The sequence below is a fragment of the Haliaeetus albicilla genome, chromosome 17, assembly GCF_947461875.1.
Source record: "Haliaeetus albicilla chromosome 17, bHalAlb1.1, whole genome shotgun sequence".
Classification (NCBI taxonomy): Eukaryota; Metazoa; Chordata; class Aves; order Accipitriformes; family Accipitridae; genus Haliaeetus; species Haliaeetus albicilla.
Window position 1 is genome coordinate 31,042,096 of NC_091499.1, and position 17,394 is coordinate 31,059,489.

At 52.1% G+C, this 17,394-nt stretch overlaps 1 protein-coding gene across 13 annotated transcripts in view; it reads left to right on the plus strand.

Moving 5' to 3' along the window:
- Window positions 1-17,394, plus strand: part of SLC8A1 (solute carrier family 8 member A1) — a 141,054-nt gene that overhangs the window by 14,352 nt on the left and 109,308 nt on the right. For 9 of the 13 annotated variants that reach the window (XM_069805223.1, XM_069805225.1, XM_069805232.1 and 6 more), the window contains exon 2: window positions 13,539-15,374. In XM_069805223.1, coding sequence (XP_069661324.1) covers window positions 13,539-15,374 — 1,836 coding nt within the window. Of the gene's footprint in view, window positions 1-2,818; window positions 3,178-3,749; window positions 3,767-13,538; window positions 15,375-17,394 lie in introns of those variants that run through there. The other 4 variants (XM_069805233.1, XM_069805227.1, XM_069805229.1 and 1 more) reach the window with 4 other exon arrangements.

The window sequence follows — 17,394 nt, forward strand, 5'->3', positions numbered from 1 at the left end:
CAGATAATTGGCCTGCACCATTCGGTCCTGTGCTCGAGACTCCACAGTCCAGTAACCCCAGCCTTTGCAGGAAGGAATTGTCTTTCTGCTCTGCATATGAAGACAATACCCAGAAACCTCCTCCACCAACTGTGCAAAGAGATGCAGGCTGCTGTTGGAGGGAGCTGTGGGTGTGCATGAATGAATGAATGAATGAACCATTCGTTAGCTTTGGCATGAGAACCTCCATGATTTTGAGACTACCAATTAGTGGTTGTAAGAACATTTGCAATGGTAGGTGTTCACTTGCATGACTGCGAAGAGAGACAAGGAAGGAAAGGTAGCTGGAGCAAGCGACCACCTCTCCCAGCACAGCCCAGGCTGCAATCACGATGAAGCATGGATGTACCCACACCATGACAAACTTGTTGTGTCAGGACATGAGCAGTCTTGTTGCATTTTTTTTCTGGAGCACTAGGCAGAACCAGGAGCATTTGCTCAGCTTGTCCAGCAGATTTCACAGCCCAGGTGGAGCTCTAAGCTGTAACAGCTACCACTTCAGCTAGCTTGGCTGAGAAAAAGCAGTGTGAACTGTAGCCACTGCAGTGTGGAGCAGTCCTGGCACACAGTATCTCCTCCCATCATTTGGGCTCACTGTTTCCCCTACTCCCTGCCGTCCACTCTTTCAGAGCCCAACTCCGCCTTTCTCTTGGAGACTGTGAATGATGAAGGTCTGAATATGCCTGGAAAGGGGTGTGTGACGGAGTGGGGGACACCTTCTCCCAGCCTCATATCCCTCCTAACCAGTCCCTTTTCAAGCAGATGAAAGCTGCTCTCAGATGCAAGTGGGTTAATGCTGCATCTCTGCCTCACCTCTTTTGTCCCAGTGCCATTAAGGCTGGGTGATACAAAGGGTTCATTTGCATGGACTAATGAGCAGCACCACGAACACTGACAAACTCTTGTTTTCCTCAGCTCCCCTCAAATGTCACAGAAATCCCTCAGCTGAAGCAGCCTTTCTGAGGTCTCCGAAGGAGGCACTGGGAGAGAGGAACGCGCGCTGCAAGCTGCAGAGAGAGGTGGGCTGGGAGGAGCTGGGGACGTGCCTGGCTCTTCAGAGAGTGGATCCCCATTAGCAGAGTTAATGTCTTGGTGCTCCAGAGGAGTTGTGTACCATATTCAGCAAACGAGCTGGGAAGTAGGTCAGCAACACGACTGAGGGAAATGGGGAGCTTTAGGGAGAACTTCATGGCTGACAGCTAATTAAAATCTGAGTTCCGCTGCTTACTGTTGCAATGATTAAATTTCAGTGTGCAGGGTGAAAAGCAACAGCAGGGATTGTGTTTGCTGCAACCATGCCAATTTTTTCTGCTCACACTATCCGTTTGCCATGCCAGCTTGTGCAGCGCCTTGCGTCCTGCAGCCACTGCCAAACCAAACGCCACTGACACACGTCCACTGCTCTGCTCGGGTCCTGGTCAGGGCACAGCACCGTGCACTCTGTGCACATTTAGTTGTGCTCATTTTATACCAGTGGCACTGCTGGGAGAATTGAGTCCCATCAAAGTACCACACATGGCCATACGCAACCTTATCCCTCCTCTGAAGAGCTTTAAATGAAAAGAGGTGAGACAGACAATCAGAGTTAGCTACTGGACTCAAAACCATGGTTTTTTCGAAACCAAATTCTTATTTGGAAACAGCTTTCATCCCATGTGTAGGCAATTAGCTCTTAAAGTGAGACCAAATCTAAATAATATCAGTAACAGCTGCAACACTAGTAACAAGTAGCTGGTTTGTTGGTTGGTCAGTTCATCACAACATTCTCTACAAAAGAGTTTTGTGACATTGTCCATGTCTTACACCTCATCTTGAACAGAGAAATCTAGTTTTCCATCTCTGCTGAAGGCCATGGTGATGCAAAAATCTTTTTAAAAGAAAGGAAGAAAAGCACAAATGAAATCCAAAGGTAAAATTCTGACTTGCTGTCTTGCCAGTGGTGACAACAATTACAGGCACAGCCAACAGGGTAAGAGGGAGAAGGTGTAAGAGGGTGCAGGAGCTGGAATAATGGCTCTGCTTCTCCGCGGTTCTTGTTGCGCCTGAGGATGGGGGTGTAGAGGGCTACTCAAGGTCGCTGGGTACTTGCAACTACCAGTGTGTGAGCTATTAGCTTTGGTCCTACTTTAAGTTCCCAAAGCCCCAGAGTTTTGCCTGGAGGGGGGGGACAATGGGTTCATCGGCTCCTTGCTGGAGCCAGCACAGGTTGGAGGAGTCGTTCGGGCATGGTGAAAGGGGAATTGCCCCCAGGAAGGACACTTGGGCCAGCCCGAGGTGCAGCGAGTCCTTCTGAGCCGGGCTGCTGGCTCCCCCCAGGACGGCCCCAGCTCCCATGACCCTCCCGTGGGGACAGGAGGCTCTGTGGGTTCAGGGGGTGACCAGGACAGAGCCAGATGGGGGGGCAGGTCCCAGGAGGGCCCTAGATGACCCCTGTGCCCTTTGCCCGACCCCCCCGGCCCCCGCCGTCCTCCGCAAACACCGCAACGCTGGTGATGGGAGGGGACCCGACCTGCGCCCAGGGCCCCCCCGGGATGCTCCCGGCCGGGTTTGCCGTGGCAGGCTGCAGGGCGGCCGGGGGGGGGTGTGGTGGGATGCGGCGGGCAGGGCTGGGGGCAGGCAGAGGATGGATTGGGGACTGTCCCGGGCAAAGGCAGGGCTGGGCTGGGGGCTGCCCCAGGCGGGGCGGGCAGGGCTGCCGGGGGTGGGTCCGCAACCAGCCCTGCCTTTCAAAGTCCCTCGCTCCGAGGAGGAAATCGGGAAATATTTCCAGCAGCAGCAGCAGCAGGAGGAGGAGGAGGGCTGAAGCTGCCACCGCGGAGGAGGGCCGGCGGGTTTCTCCCTGCCCGCGGAGGGATGCGGAGGGAGGGCAGGCTGCCTGCGGGGCGGGCCGGCTGAGCGCATCCCCGGGGCGCTGCGTGGAAGTGGAAGTGTGAGTGTGAGTGCGTGTGAGTGAGTGTGCGCGTATGTGTGTGCTCCCTCCCTCCATCCCTCCCTTCCTCCCTCCCTTCTCCCCCCTCCCTCCCGCCCGCCGCCGCCGCGCCGCAGCCGCGCACCGGGGCTCCGCCGCCCGCCCCGCCGCGATGCCCCGCCGCTGCTGAGCCGGCCCCGGCGGCGCCCGCTCCTGCCCCCCCCCGCCAGGTAGGACCGACAGCCACCGGCCCCCACCCCGGCCCCAGCCCTGCCCGGCGCGGCGAGTCGTGTGTCCGTCGTCCCGTGTCCCCCCCCCCGGCCCGACCCCGGGGGGGGTCTGCACTGGGGTCCCCAGTGCCGGGGGAGGATGGGGGAGGCGGGGTGGGGGGCCCGGAGCCGTGTGGGAGCCGATGGGGAGGCGGGGGTAGGATGCTCTCCCCCCCCCCCCCCCCCCCCCCCCACGCCGCGGGAATGCTTTTTTGCAACCCAGCCGCGGCACCTTTAGGCAGGCGATAGGGCTCGCCCCCCTCCCCCGCCGGCCAGTCGCGACATGTCGCGACGGGAGGCGCGGCTGCGGCGAGGGGGGGGTGGGGTGGGGGGTTGCCTCTCCCCTACCCCGAGGTTCGGGCATTGCCGGGCAGGTGGGGCCGGAGAAAACCGCTTCTCCCCCCCCCCCCCCCCCGGGGGGTTACGGGCATCTTCCCCCGTGCGCGGCGGCGGGGGTGCGGTGCCTCCGCCCGGCGGGGGTGGTCGTGCCTCCGGGCAGGGCTGCTTTTCCTCCAGCCCCGGGGATTTCTGCCTTGAAACGGTTTCCGAGGTGAGTGGTCGGAGGCACCTGCAGCCGCGATGAAATTCCCGTTTTCGGCTCGATCGGCGTGTGTTATTAAGGGCTGGCATTAAGCAGTGCTCATCACGTAGGCTTTGTCTAGGTGGAAGCATGGCTGGGGCTCTTCCGTCATCTCGAGTTTAATTCTTTAATCGTAGCCTTGTTGCTTCCCTCCCCGTGGAGCCGTGCTAAGCAACCCCGCGCTCGGCTCTGTCTCCAGGGCGAAAGCAAACTGCCGAAACGTTGTAGAAATGCAGCGAGCGCTAGGGAGAACTGGAGTCTAAAAATGAAAGCTGTAGTAAAACCACAAGGTCACAGGCGTGAGGGTGTGAGTGTTTGATTTCAGGGTTCCTCTTTGCTTGTGCTTCGCAGGAAGCTGTTCCTCCAGTCCCAGATGTTGGAAATCCACGAGTCAGGCAATGGAAATGGGGCCCGAGAGAGGCTGGGGTTCTCTGTGCGCTCTCCCGACACCTGCCTAGGCATTCATGTGCTTTTTCTCACCACCACAAAGAGAAGAGGTGCGCTTTTATTTGGAAAAGGGAAGCTGGGACACTTGCACGTTGATGGGGTGAAGGCGGCAGGGAAAAAAAGAGCTGTGCTGTATGGCTTTGGCTGGGGCAGCGGACATCACCAAAGAAAGGCATTTGCGTTCCCTTGGGTGCATCTGATAAATGTTTCTTTCTCCCCTTTTCCTTCCGATTGGTTCTTCAATAGCAGCTTTGCCCCTTTTCCAGCAGAGGCATTTAGCCCAAATAGGGAAATAATCTAGCACTTCTAGAGCCATAACCTACCAGCCAAGCCATGAACCCCCACCACCGTCTCCCCAGGTAATTGGATGCATTGCCTGACTCCTCTCATACCCCACCAGCTCCGTTTCTCTGGAGGCATAAACAACTCCTAAGCCAGTGCTGGGGAGCTGCGTTGCTCAAAAATTCCTCTGTATCGGGGTTTGTGTTCAAGATGTTTGGGGAGATTGGATGTCCTGTTTACGCCTAGCATCCCTGAATGCCAACACCAAGTAGCACAGTTTTAAGCTGATGAAACTTTGCTTGCTTCTCTCTCCCCACCACTTTCGCTAAGCTTTTTGTGATCTTTTGTCTGTGAATTGCTCCTGAGGCTTATTCACTGTCCTGCAGCTGCCCAGGCTGCACCTAGTTTGCTCTTCTTGCACTGCTGTACACGGCATGGCATGAATTTGTCTCATGTCCTTGCTCTTGGGAGTCTCCACAGCACCTTGCATGATGCCATATAGGCACAGCCATTTCTCTGCCTGTTTGGGCCTTTGGTAGGGTCCTGATCTGCTCAGGGCTGTCAGGCTTGCAATTTTCTGGCATTGCATGTAGAACAGAATTTAGTTTTCTGCTGTGTTTTTTGGGGGGGATACAGTCCTGCTGACTTACCAGGGAAAAGTCACCATTCTCCAGCAACCTAATGAAGCTCAGATCCTATAAAAAAGCCCAGTGTCCCCCAAGGCACGAGCATCACTGGACAACCAGCCAACAGGTTGGTCGTAGACAACACAAATGGCATGTGATACTGGCTCTCCTTGCGACTGGTACAGTGAACAACCTGGAGCTCTGTTCAAGCTCAGGGTGCCGTGATCTGCGTGTGCTCCCAGTTCGTGGACATCGGTGCCCACAGCTGTGCAAATCCTGGCTGCACCGAGGTCTGTTGCAGGGTGCTGAGGGTGCTGTGCCGTCAGTACTCTGGCATCCAATATGGGCTGAGCTCACTGACCAGTCTTTCCCTTGCCGAGGGCACGAGTGGTATCTCTCCAGCTATTTTCAGGAAGCTTGTAGGAACTTGGCTTTCTGCGCTATCTCTATCCCTCTGGCGATTTTAGCTGAAATTGGGGGGGGGGGGGGGGGGGGGGGGGCGCGCGGGGCAGTGATGTGAACAGACAGACAGACATGGAAACTGTTATTTCATATGCCTGGCTTCCTAAGGAAACCTGGCTACAAATAGAAGTGAGATTTGCTGCTGCAAAGAGCTCCTGGGCAGACAGAGAAGGCGGGGGAGACTGGGGAGGAGGGAGGGGTGGTTAACCTCACTTTTGAGATAAGCAGCCAAGGCCCGGCACACACCTGGGCTCAGACTCCCTTTCCTGAGATCTGGTGGTCTAAAAACTGGGCATCTGCTCGGCACTAGCGTTCAGCTCCCTCTAGAGTCAGCGGTGCGAGAGCTGTACCTCCGGAGGGTAACTCTCCTGCGAGGTGCTACCACCCTTCACCGGTCAGGGCTGGACACTTAGCCGATGGATGCAGCGTGCCAGGGTGGGCCACTGGCCCGAACGAACCTGCCCAGCTCCTGTCTAGGACCGTGTCCAAATTGCCCGGCTTCCACAACCTGCATTTGCCTCAGCCTTTCCCCACACACGTTCCCAGGGACGTCTCCCACCTCTTCGTCCCTGGATGGATGCTGGGAGCTGGGCCTGGGGATTTGTCTCCGCTCCCTTGAAGCTTTCTGCTCCTTGAGCCCAGGAGAGCATCGCACTGCACAGGGGACCCACACGCAGCTAGAAACCCAGTGCAAAAATGGGCCAGGAGCGAAGAGCAGACACAGGCAGACAAAGAGGAAAGCAACAAGCCTGCTAATTCCTCTCTCCTGGCCCCTGTGGGGCATCTCTGGGCAGACGCTTCCTCCCCAGGCTACCCAGGAGCCTCAGGCTTATTAGCAGTATTTTATTCTCCCAGCACTCACGGGAGGTGCTCTTCCCATTTTACAGAGGGACACACAGAGCACAGGGAGGTGAAGGGCTGCCCTCAGATCACAAAAGGAGTCTGTCGGCAAGGCAGCCTCAAAGCCGGCTCACGGAGACTGGGCAGATAGCCCCGTGCTTAAATCGGCAAGGGAGATCCACAGGCAGAGGAAGGCATTGACAGCCCAGGAGGAGTAATGGGGAAGAGCCTGATGCTGCTTGATAACGAAGAGACCAAAAGCAGGAGGCAGAGATAGAGAAACGGTCTGGAGACAGCAGCGAGTAGGATGGGAGATGTTAAAAAAAAAAAAAAAAAATTTAAAAAATACAACCCCAAAAGAAATATAGTAGTTCTCCCTTGCTTCTCATTTCCTGGCATTTTCCTTGCTGTGATCTTGAATTGTGGGGGAAAGGGACGACTTGCCACTTAGTCTCCATGCATTAGAAAGCAAGGCTGGAATCTCCCTGACAAACACTTCCAAGCTCCATCTCTACAAGCTGCCCCCAAATTCATCCAATCTGGCTGAAATTTTATATCAGGGGTGTTTTATTTTCTCTGTTTATCTGTTTATTTTGGAAAGTTGCTGGGGAGATTGTGGGAGGAGATTGGATGCTTCATTGAAGAGATAGGATACTTGGAAAAATCAGTTGCAGACTGATAATTGTTCTAACTTTTTAATGTCCTTTACAGAAAACAGGGTGGCCTGATGTGTATTTTACTTGATTGGCTTCATGGAGGGCTTGTGCCTCTGACTATATTTGGAAAGGTTTTGATGGTTTTTTTGTACTGATGCAATCAGGGTGCTGATGGCCTGGAAATCATTTTCCTGATGTGGAGATCTCGAGGTCACGGGCAGGGGATGCCAACAGGCTATGCCTCTTTTGGAGTGGCAGAGCTGGGTGGAAGGGAGAAGGAGCCGGGCAGAGCCAGAGCAGGGCTGTGAGCCAAGGGTTTTCCAAGCTGTGTTTAAAGTGCTGTCACGCTGTGCAGCCCTGAGTGGCAACACGGTATTTGGACGTAGTGGCTTCCCTCCACAGGTCTGGATGTACAGCCAGCGTGGCAGTTAGGGTCCTTCTCCTGCTTTGATGGGTAAAAATCACAGCTGGCAGGAGCTACTTTTTACCAAAGCTGTGCCACGGGTCAGTGTCAAGATCAAAGCAAAGCCAGCAGCGCTTGTGGCTGCCTAGACAAATCTCCAACCACCCTGTACCTTGCAGGGCTGTTGGCATCTGTTTTGTGTCCCTCAGCTGTAGGAAGCTGGACCTAGGCTCTTGGCTGATTTACTGATTGATGGTCAGAGACCAGACAATTTGGGCTTTTTTTTTTTTTTTTCCTACAGTCATGTCTTTTCCCACTACAGGCTTTGCTCAAGCTGCTTTCAGTGAGGCACAGGTGTAGAGGCTTCAGCCTGGCCAGGAAGGGTCAGGAGGAGAGAAGAGGTTTGCTAGCCCTCCGGAGCTGGGGCAGTGGGTATGAGTCCCACCCGGGGAGGCGAGGTGTGCAGTGCTTTCCCCCCGGGGAGGCTGGTTATTGCTTGCAGTAGACTCTGAAGTGCTGCTCTTCTGCAAGAGAAACTGGGAGAGGGGTGCTGTGACTTGGGAGACTTCAGGTCTGACCTTGGGGTAGGAGCATAAGGCACACAACTTGAAACAGCTGTTTTTTCTGAGGAAGGTCGGGGGGACACACTTGCTGGCTAGGAGAGCCTGTCCTCTCACTTGGGGCCTTTTTGGGGGTTGCTGTCTTTTCTCCAGGGATGCTGGCAGGGGAGCGAGTAGCTGGCTTGCTTTGAGGCTCTGTTTCTCTAGCTTGCACGCTCACTGTGCCTTGCAGTAGCTCGTAGCTGCTGCTTTGTCAAAGTTTTTGGCCCCTCTGGCCGAAGAGAGACCATCTTTCTCCTGCTGCTGACATCAGGAGTTGGACGTTTGAGGGTTTGAGCTGCCTTCCCTGTCCCCCTGCAGCACTGCACTCCCACTAGCAAAAGCTCCTCTCTGTCTAGCTCTCACCACGGGATGGGGAAGGGCTGGCTGGGAATCCCCGTGGTGTTGCAACATGCTCCTGGTTGTGTCCCCACCGCATGCTGAAGAGCAGCCACTCTGGTGTGAAGAGCAACTTCATACTGCCACCCACCCAGGACCGGCCGCCCTGTGTGGAGACAGTGCTGCTCCCACCTCTGGTACACCAGTGACATGGCTGTGGGGACCCCCTCTCCCATACAAGCTGGCAATAAATTCACAGTAATGATGTTTATTATAAGGCCGATGTTGCAGTGGGGTGGGCACCGTCGGATAGCGTCAGTGGTGGCTGTAACAGTGTGAACGTTGCTGTGTTACAGCTGCTCTGTGCAGATTTTCTGTCAAATGCTGGGAAAAAAATTCCTCGTGGACAGTCTTCCTCTCGCTTTGTGTGGCCACTGATTCCTTGTGAGCCCAGGCCATTTCCTTCCTTGCCCAGTCCTTCTGCAATGAAAATGCCTGGGCTAGTGGTGTTTTTTCAGTATTCTGAAAAAAAAAATGGTGCTACCAGCTCGTTGCAGATGGTCATAAACCTGCGTGTGATACAAGGGTGTAGGAAAATAACAGGAAGGGTCTTAGAGTGGATAGTTCAAGGGCAAAGTGCCCAAATGGAGATGGGACTTTGGGGAGGCTGCTGCAAAGGAAAAGCTGTGCTTTGTTGAAACGCAGAGCAGCTTTCAGGCTTGCTTTGCATGCAGCAACCAGCCAGCCTGAAGGAGCATTGCTGCCAGGGAAAGGTCAGAGCAGAGTCTAAAAGGCTGCGTTCTCCCCATCTGGCAGCTCCTGAGCTGGGGGGCTGGAGCACAAGCTGGCAGCAGGAGCTCTCTCCTACCAATTTGTAAACCTAGAGCTCCCGTGTCCGGCAGGGAGGCAAACATCTCTGCAACCCTCCTAGCCCTGCTGTGGGCAACAACTGCCCTCCTGGTGTTTCACAACACCAAGGGTTGGAATAAAGGCTGGACCAACATCCCTTGGCCAGAAGCTGCATCTAAACTGCGCTTGCCTCGAAGGGACCACGCAGCCTCGTGCAGGCTTTCCTCCATGACTGTGCAAAACCAACTGCTAGCACCCTGGGGGAGCTTGTCCGCAAAGGCGAGGGGCACAGCTGGGAATTCGGGTGACTCCTGGCTCTCCGGATGGGGAGCTCCAGCTCTACCCGAAAGCTCTCAGGCAGCCGGTTCCTGGGAGCTGAATCAGCTACCGCATTTGCTTTTATTGTTGATGGCCGGGATGGGAAATGCAATTGAGACACCTTAATGAAAAGCTAACAAAGTTGGGTTTGGAGGGAAGGTTGGCATTCTGGTAGCCTTGCTTCTTGTTAGAGAATAATATGAATGATTTGTCTGGGAATATTCCTACCGCTGCGCCTGTGGCACTGTGCTGACCACGAGCTGAGACCCTATGCAAATGCAGAGTAAGAGGGTCTCTGGGGACCAAGCTGTTTATTTTGGATTGTACAAATAAAGAAATGCTGCTAATTTTATAGCAGCAGCTTCTCAGAGATACTGTGTCAGGCTCTGATGGTGTGTGCGTGCGTGTAACCAGCATGTTGTGGCCAAGCATTTTCTAGCCCTCCATAATTCCTGAGTCTGGTGTTAATAACACTCACTGTGAGTTGGTTCGAGTGGGAAAGCTGGTGAGGTACGTGAATCTTGCTCGATGACCGCACCACAAAATGCAGGAGGAAGCCCAACATAGAATTGGGGGATGATACTGCCGCTCAAAGCGGGGTCCTGGCACATTGCGAAGGCCGGTGGGTTTTTCTCCCAAAGTTCCAGCCTTTCCCCACCTATCTGAGCCCTCCAGAAAAGTTACAAGTTTCTTATCTCCTGCCATCTGAGGGAAAAATGTTGTTTGTACATGGAGAGCCGGATGGTAAGGCCAGAAAGACGGATTGCTCAGATGCAAACCTCTAGGCCTTTTTTCCTACTGTTTAACATAATATGGGACTTGATTTTAAAAAAACCCAACAAACCAAAACCAACTTATATTAGAATGTTTGAAAGGGAAGAACATGGCAAATGAAGTCCAAGTGACTTATTCTGATTTAGTGTGTGTCTTTTTTTCTGGCAGAGGCTTCCAGTGTTCGAATCCTTTTAAGACTGTAGAGTTTGTCCAAAGTGTGATGGGACTCTCCCATTCTTTATGACCTAAATCAGTGACCCAAAGCATAATATTTTCTCTAGAACCATCTGTTTCCTCTTCTTGCTAAGGGGATTTCACAATGCCTGGTTGCTCTGAATAATTGTACATGTGCAAGGATATGACTTGCCACAGGGAGAAAATAACTGAACAAGGGCAGGTGGATGCTCTTGAGTTTTCTGTTGAAACTACTGCCCTTTAGAACGAGAGGGTGAAAAACCGTGCAGCTGAGTAATATTTTATGCCCTGACTAAAATTTTTTTAAGCCTACGTATTTAAAAAAAACACCAAAACTACACTTAGGAGCTATCTGGGATAAACAGAGTTGATACCAAGTCAGTCAGTGTTTTGACAGCCCCTTTATCAAATATCTCTGAGACTTGGTTTGGAGCGGTGTGAAACACAGGAGTACAGATGTTGGGTGACTAATTCATGCTTCGGCTAAACTTCAATGACCACGAACGCACATCTGTTTCAACTTAGCTGTCCGTGAAATGGCCTGCAACAAGGTACTCTACAAATACCATGTTTTCAATTTTTTACTTCAGGTTTGTAAGCAGTGGCTACAGCCTGCGTTCTAGGAAGCAGAAGGTGCCCAGGGACTGTGATCAGGGGAGCACTGTTCAGGGCTTCTGACTCCAGCAGTAAGAGCTTTTTGTAGCATTAGCAGGATTTCCAACGCAAACAAGTCCTTTGTTTTAAATCTGTCTTCATACAGGACACTTGCTTTTTCTTGTTCATCTTATCTGTTCTTATCACCCAGCTCTCCGACTTGCTCACTTCCTGCCCTGTGTATTTTTTTTTTAATTAATTAGAAAATTGGGGGGGGGGGGGGGGGGCAGACCAACAGCTCCTTGTGAGGAAATGCCATTTATGTAAAACTGTCTTGGCAAATTCTCAGTATTATTCTTTCAGCTCAATAATCCTACTACAGCATCCTTAAATAAAAGCAAATGGAGGAGAGGGCTTTGATCCATCATTACAATGTCTCTTTGCGGAACAGATCCTATAATGTGGGGGCAGGATGGTACCCATTGCTTCCTCCAGCTGGTTCTTCGCTTGCGCACAGCCCTGTCCCTGCATGATATGCCCCTGCCCTAATGAGGAGAGGTCATTTCTGTGTCGTGGAGGATAAGGAGATGGGTGGTGGTGACCAGGTGCTTTTCCTCAAGGAGGTGTTGGCATGTCCCCGTTTTGGAGGGTCCAGGAACACCTGCCTGGCTGGAGTTTTGCAGTCAGCAATGCAGCATGTGGAGCCTGCTGCGTGGCTGGAGAGCCAGCCTGGTTCCCAGCGGTGCTGTGAAACAAGCCCTCATTCAGGAGGAAGAGGGAAAGTGTGCTTAGCCATCCTGCATGGGTCACGCCATGGCTGGCCCCAGGTGACAGCTGGGATGCTGTCACTGGACGCAGCCTTTAGCACGGACGGGTTGGTCAGTGTGTCCCCATGCGTGCAGCCATGCAGTTGTCAGACCTGACAATGTGTTTGCTGGAGACCAGGCAGATGGCAAATGGTAGGGTGAGACCTGCCAGGCGTTGGGGAGGCTGGACTTCGGGAGGCGCTGACTGGATCTCCTTCTTGTGTCCCATCTCTGATACGGGCCTGGGAATACCATCCTTCTCTTGGAAGTCAAAACCTTTCGTGGCTGGATCCATTGGGGTTTTTTTCTTTCTGGAGTGTTGTTTTCTTATGAACAAAACCAGTTCAGCCTTTTGTATTCTCCAGTGCAGTAAAGGTATTGACGTACTCATTTTCCTGTCTTCATAGAAACATTTTTAAGTACGGTGTGATTAAATTAACTTGGAATGGAGAAGCGTAGTATGGCAAACGCTCTCCTTGAGGAGAAAATATAGCTTTAATAACTAAGAATCTGGCTTTTATTGGCTAGTAAAATTGAGAATGTAACACTGAGCATGCTCAGGTTTTTGCACTAAGCATCTCTATGTACTTAAAGGCATCTGTTCTGTCGGTTTATGCACTGTTAACTAACTGAAAACCTCTTTAACAGCTCCTTTACGCTGCTGGAAAATACTGAGGCAGGATAAGGGCAAGTACTGCTGTCATGCCTGATGACTGATGTTGTAAATGGAGTGAGAAAGGCCCTTGAAGGGGAAGCCGTCAAAGCTGACCTAGTGGGAAAAGAGCGCAGGGACAGGTTTCCTCTCGAAGCATGCCAAGAGAGCCAGGCTTGGATGCATATGGGGCGCTTTCCAGTTCTGGGAAGGTGCAAAGGGATGCACTGTGGAAGGAATGGCTCCAAAATCATTAATTAAAGACTGCCCTTCTGGTGCACCTTATGACCAAGTTACTGTTAAGAATAAGGTTTTGCCAGGGCTTGAGCTCACTTCATGCAGATTTCTGATGTGGAATAGATGTTTGGGAGGACTGTGAGCAAGAAAGCATTGTGAAATATGTAGTTTACAGTGATTAAAAACAGCAACTATAAAAATATTTCCTAAAAATGATAGGGGGATAGTAGATTTCCCTGTCCTCTCCTGCTCTTACCCTGTGAGTGAGTGAGTGCACTGTAATTTTGAAATGGGAAACACTTCTGCCAGCTGAGAAGCAGAATGATGGGCTTAAATTAGATGAGAAACAAGAAAATGCAATTGAACAAATAGGCTTTCAGCGAACAGAAAGTGGCATTAAACACCATAGTAGCTAAAGGGGGTAGGTGCTAGCCCACTGCTAGCCCACATGAATCTGTCCCTGTTCAGATAACTCAACTAGATGATTTGTACATGGAAAACTGCAGTAATCATAACACAAATGGGCTTATTAGATGGGTCTTCTTAAGTAATGGAGTAACTTGATTATATGTATGGGAAAGATGGGAAATAAACAGGGTGTGGAGGAAAATCTGTTATCTCTGGTCGGCCTCACTTAATGCATCTTTCCTTTTGTCTCTGCAGGCTGAGGACGTTTGGGACCTGTTCGGTGGAAGCGGCCATGTCGCGAGCAACTCGCCCACCCACCTTCCCAGTGAGCTTCCAACTCCTGAGCGTTTTGCTGGTGTTGCTCTTCCATGCAGATGGCATACATGGGGAGAGCCCCAGCGAACTGCCTGTGAATGACACAGAGGAGTGCACTGGCTCATACATCTGCAAAAAGGGTGTGATTTTACCAATATGGGAACCCCAAGACCCCTCATTTGGTGACAAAATTGCTCGGGCAACAGTGTATTTTGTAGCGATGGTGTACATGTTCCTGGGAGTATCTATCATAGCTGACCGCTTCATGTCCTCCATCGAAGTCATTACATCCCAAGAGCGGGAAATAACCATCAAGAAGCCCAACGGCGAGACCAGCAAAACCACGGTGAGGATCTGGAACGAGACCGTTTCCAACCTCACGCTGATGGCCTTGGGCTCATCTGCCCCCGAGATCCTCCTGTCTGTTATTGAAGTGTGTGGCCATGGCTTCACGGCAGGGGACTTGGGGCCAAGCACAATTGTGGGGAGTGCTGCATTTAACATGTTTGTCATCATTGCGATCTGTGTTTACGTTGTTCCAGACGGAGAGATAAGGAAGATCAAGCACTTGCGAGTGTTTTTTGTTACAGCGGCATGGAGCATCTTTGCTTACACTTGGCTTTACATTATTTTATCTGTGTCTTCTCCTGGGATTGTGGAGGTTTGGGAAGGCTTGCTCACCTTCTTCTTCTTCCCCATCTGTGTGGTGTTTGCCTGGATAGCTGACAGGAGGCTTTTATTTTACAAGTACGTCTACAAGAAATACCGAGCTGGCAAGCAGAGAGGCATGATTATTGAGCATGAGGGTGACCGGCCCTCCTCCAAAGCTGATATTGAGATGGACGGAAAGGTTGCCAATTCTCATGTAGAGAACTTTTTGGATGGGACACTGGTGTTGGAGGTGGATGAGAAAGACCAGGATGATGAGGAAGCCAGGAGGGAAATGGCTCGGATTCTGAAGGAGCTGAAACAAAAGCACCCCGACAAGGAAATTGAACAGCTTATAGAGCTGGCCAACTACCAGGTCCTGAGCCAGCAGCAGAAGAGCAGGGCCTTTTACCGCATTCAGGCCACTCGGCTGATGACAGGAGCTGGCAACATCTTGAAGAGACATGCTGCAGACCAGGCCCGTAAAGCTGTCAGCATGCATGAGGTCAACAGTGAGGTGGCAGAAAATGATCCCATCAGCAAACTCTACTTTGAGCAGGGTACCTACCAGTGTCTGGAGAACTGTGGCACTGTCGCCCTGACCATCGTTCGCCGGGGAGGCGACTTGACCAACACGGTGTACGTTGACTTCCGGACAGAGGATGGGACGGCCAATGCCGGCTCTGACTATGAGTTCACTGAAGGGACAGTGGTCTTCAAGCCTGGAGAGACCCAGAAGGAAATCCGTGTTGGCATAATTGATGATGACATATTTGAGGAGGATGAGAACTTCCTGGTCCATCTCAGCAACATCCGCGTGAGCACTGAGGCCTCGGATGAGGGCATTCTTGAGGCCAGTCGTGTCTCAACACTTGCCTGCCTGGGATCACCATCTACTGCCACCGTCACCATCTTTGACGATGACCATGCTGGCATCTTCACCTTCGAGGAGCCAGTAACACACGTCAGTGAAAGCGTGGGGACCATGGAAGTGAAAGTGTTGCGAACCTCTGGTGCGCGAGGAAATGTTATTGTGCCCTACAAAACCATTGAAGGTTCAGCCAAAGGTGGAGGAGAGGACTTCGAAGACACCTGTGGGGAGCTGGAGTTCCAGAACGATGAGATAGTGTAAGTGAAGGTTTTATTTGTTACTTACAGTCTCTGGTTCTCCTGAAATTAAATGCGCGTGGCTCCCAGAGCTGCACTGGAGGTGTTTGGGTGCCAGCGCGTTGCCATAAGCTGTGAATGGCTTTACGTGCTTTGGGGAGCCTGAAATGCTGCACTCCTGCCTTGCTAACAGACCAGAGAGTGATGCCTGCTCAGGGGCACTCCACCCTTCCAGCGGCAGGGTGGTGGGACTGGTTTGTGAGCCCAGCTTCCTGCGCTCTACCCACGCACTGAGCAGATCTCTATAGCCTCGGCACTACAGCGGAGCAGAGAACAAAACCGAGCTAGCTGTTACCGCCCAGTCACAAGGACCTGTCATGCGAAGGGCCTAAACTGAGTGTATGAACTGTGGTACCTGCTTCCCCTTGCCTGTTGAGGGTCAGGTCATCCAGGATTGGGCCACAGCCTGTTCCGCTGATGCTCTGTTCAGGGCTTTGGTGAAGGTCACTTCACCTCCTCCTCTTCTAAAGGCTGCAGGCCTAGGTCATTGTCCAATGCATGGCCTGAAAAAGAACTGTCATGCAGAGAAGCCTTATGGTTAGGATGCAACTGCAGCCACATTTGGCCACTTGCAAATAAAAAAGAGGCTGAAAGCTGTTGGACGCTACTCCTGACTGTTGCTAGGTGGATGGTGGAAAAATTATTAGTGCCGTAGCCTTGTTTATTACATTATGTAGAGAATATAAATTAGCCCAGTAAATCATGGTTGAAAACACCTATCCTTGGGTAGGTCATGAAGACATTTCCTTGCCCAGTTGGGGCTCTGGGAGGAGCAAGGGTTGGGAGTTGCGTTGTTCCAGCCTCAGGCTCTTGCTGCAGTGAAGTCTGTGTCTGTAGATCAGTCCCTGCCAACAACAGAATCTGTAGCACAAAACCACTGTGTAGAACCTGGAGCAGTCACTGATAAAGGGCACTGCTGTGTCAAGGGAGAACTAAATGTTGGCTTGAGTGTTGCATATCATACAAGTGGTCTCTTAGGAGCTGAGACGGACCCACGATGAGTGCCGAGAGCGGGCCTTATGTTCTGTCTGTTACTTGTATCGGCTCTGTGTGCACGGGGAGAATGAAGGAAATAGGGGAATCATAAAAGTTCTTGAAGTAGAGCGAAAGAAAAAAGTGATTTGTAGTTCTCAGGCATATTAGACCAGTTGGGGTTTTGACTTCTCAGGAAAAACTAAGCAAGAACTTCATAGCTCCAGCAGTCTGGAGGCCAGAACATGCATGTTGTTCACACAAGGGTTAAGAGCACATGATATGCCATTGTTCATGGCTCCTGAATGATAACTGTAGCAGAGAGCAATGCAGTTATTCGGATTTTTTTTTTTTTTTTTTTCATTTGGGGAGAAGCAGGGAGTTGTCTGCAGAGATGCAATGAACTAGGCTATAAGGATATCCCCCGAAGGCTCTTTACTTTTTAACCAGGTCACTCAGCACTAGCGAAACGGGGCTACTGGCAGGAAAACTTTGATGTTTGGTATCCGTTCCCCTGGGATGTGACATGTTTACATGGCAGGCCAAACACATGGCCACAGGCTCTGCGCTCAGAGGGGCTTCAGCTTCCCCCTTGTCTTGGATCCATCACTCTGGCCAGGATCTCTGTGCTGTCCTTCATCAAAGACAGGTAGCGTCACCCGCGTCTGCGCTGTGATGGTCTTGGTGCTCGGTCTGTGATGTGGGGTTTTGCAGCGGGACGGCAGTGCCTTCTCCCCGCTCTGCTGTGCCCACTGCCTTTCCTCCACCAAGCTGTTGACCGCTGACTTTTGCCAACAGCCCAGTAACCAAGAGGTGTGCTGGAAACGGGCTGACCGCATCCTGTCGGAGCTGCTGCCTGGCCTCCCCGGGCCATGCTGGTGTGCCCTCCCCCTGGCAGCAAGCCTTCTCCTTCCTTCTCTTACTGGCTGTCAGCATGTGCACAGCAAGCAAGAAACAGGGGGAAAACGGATTTCTTCGAAATCCAAGTGTGTTTTTTCTGTGCAGATGC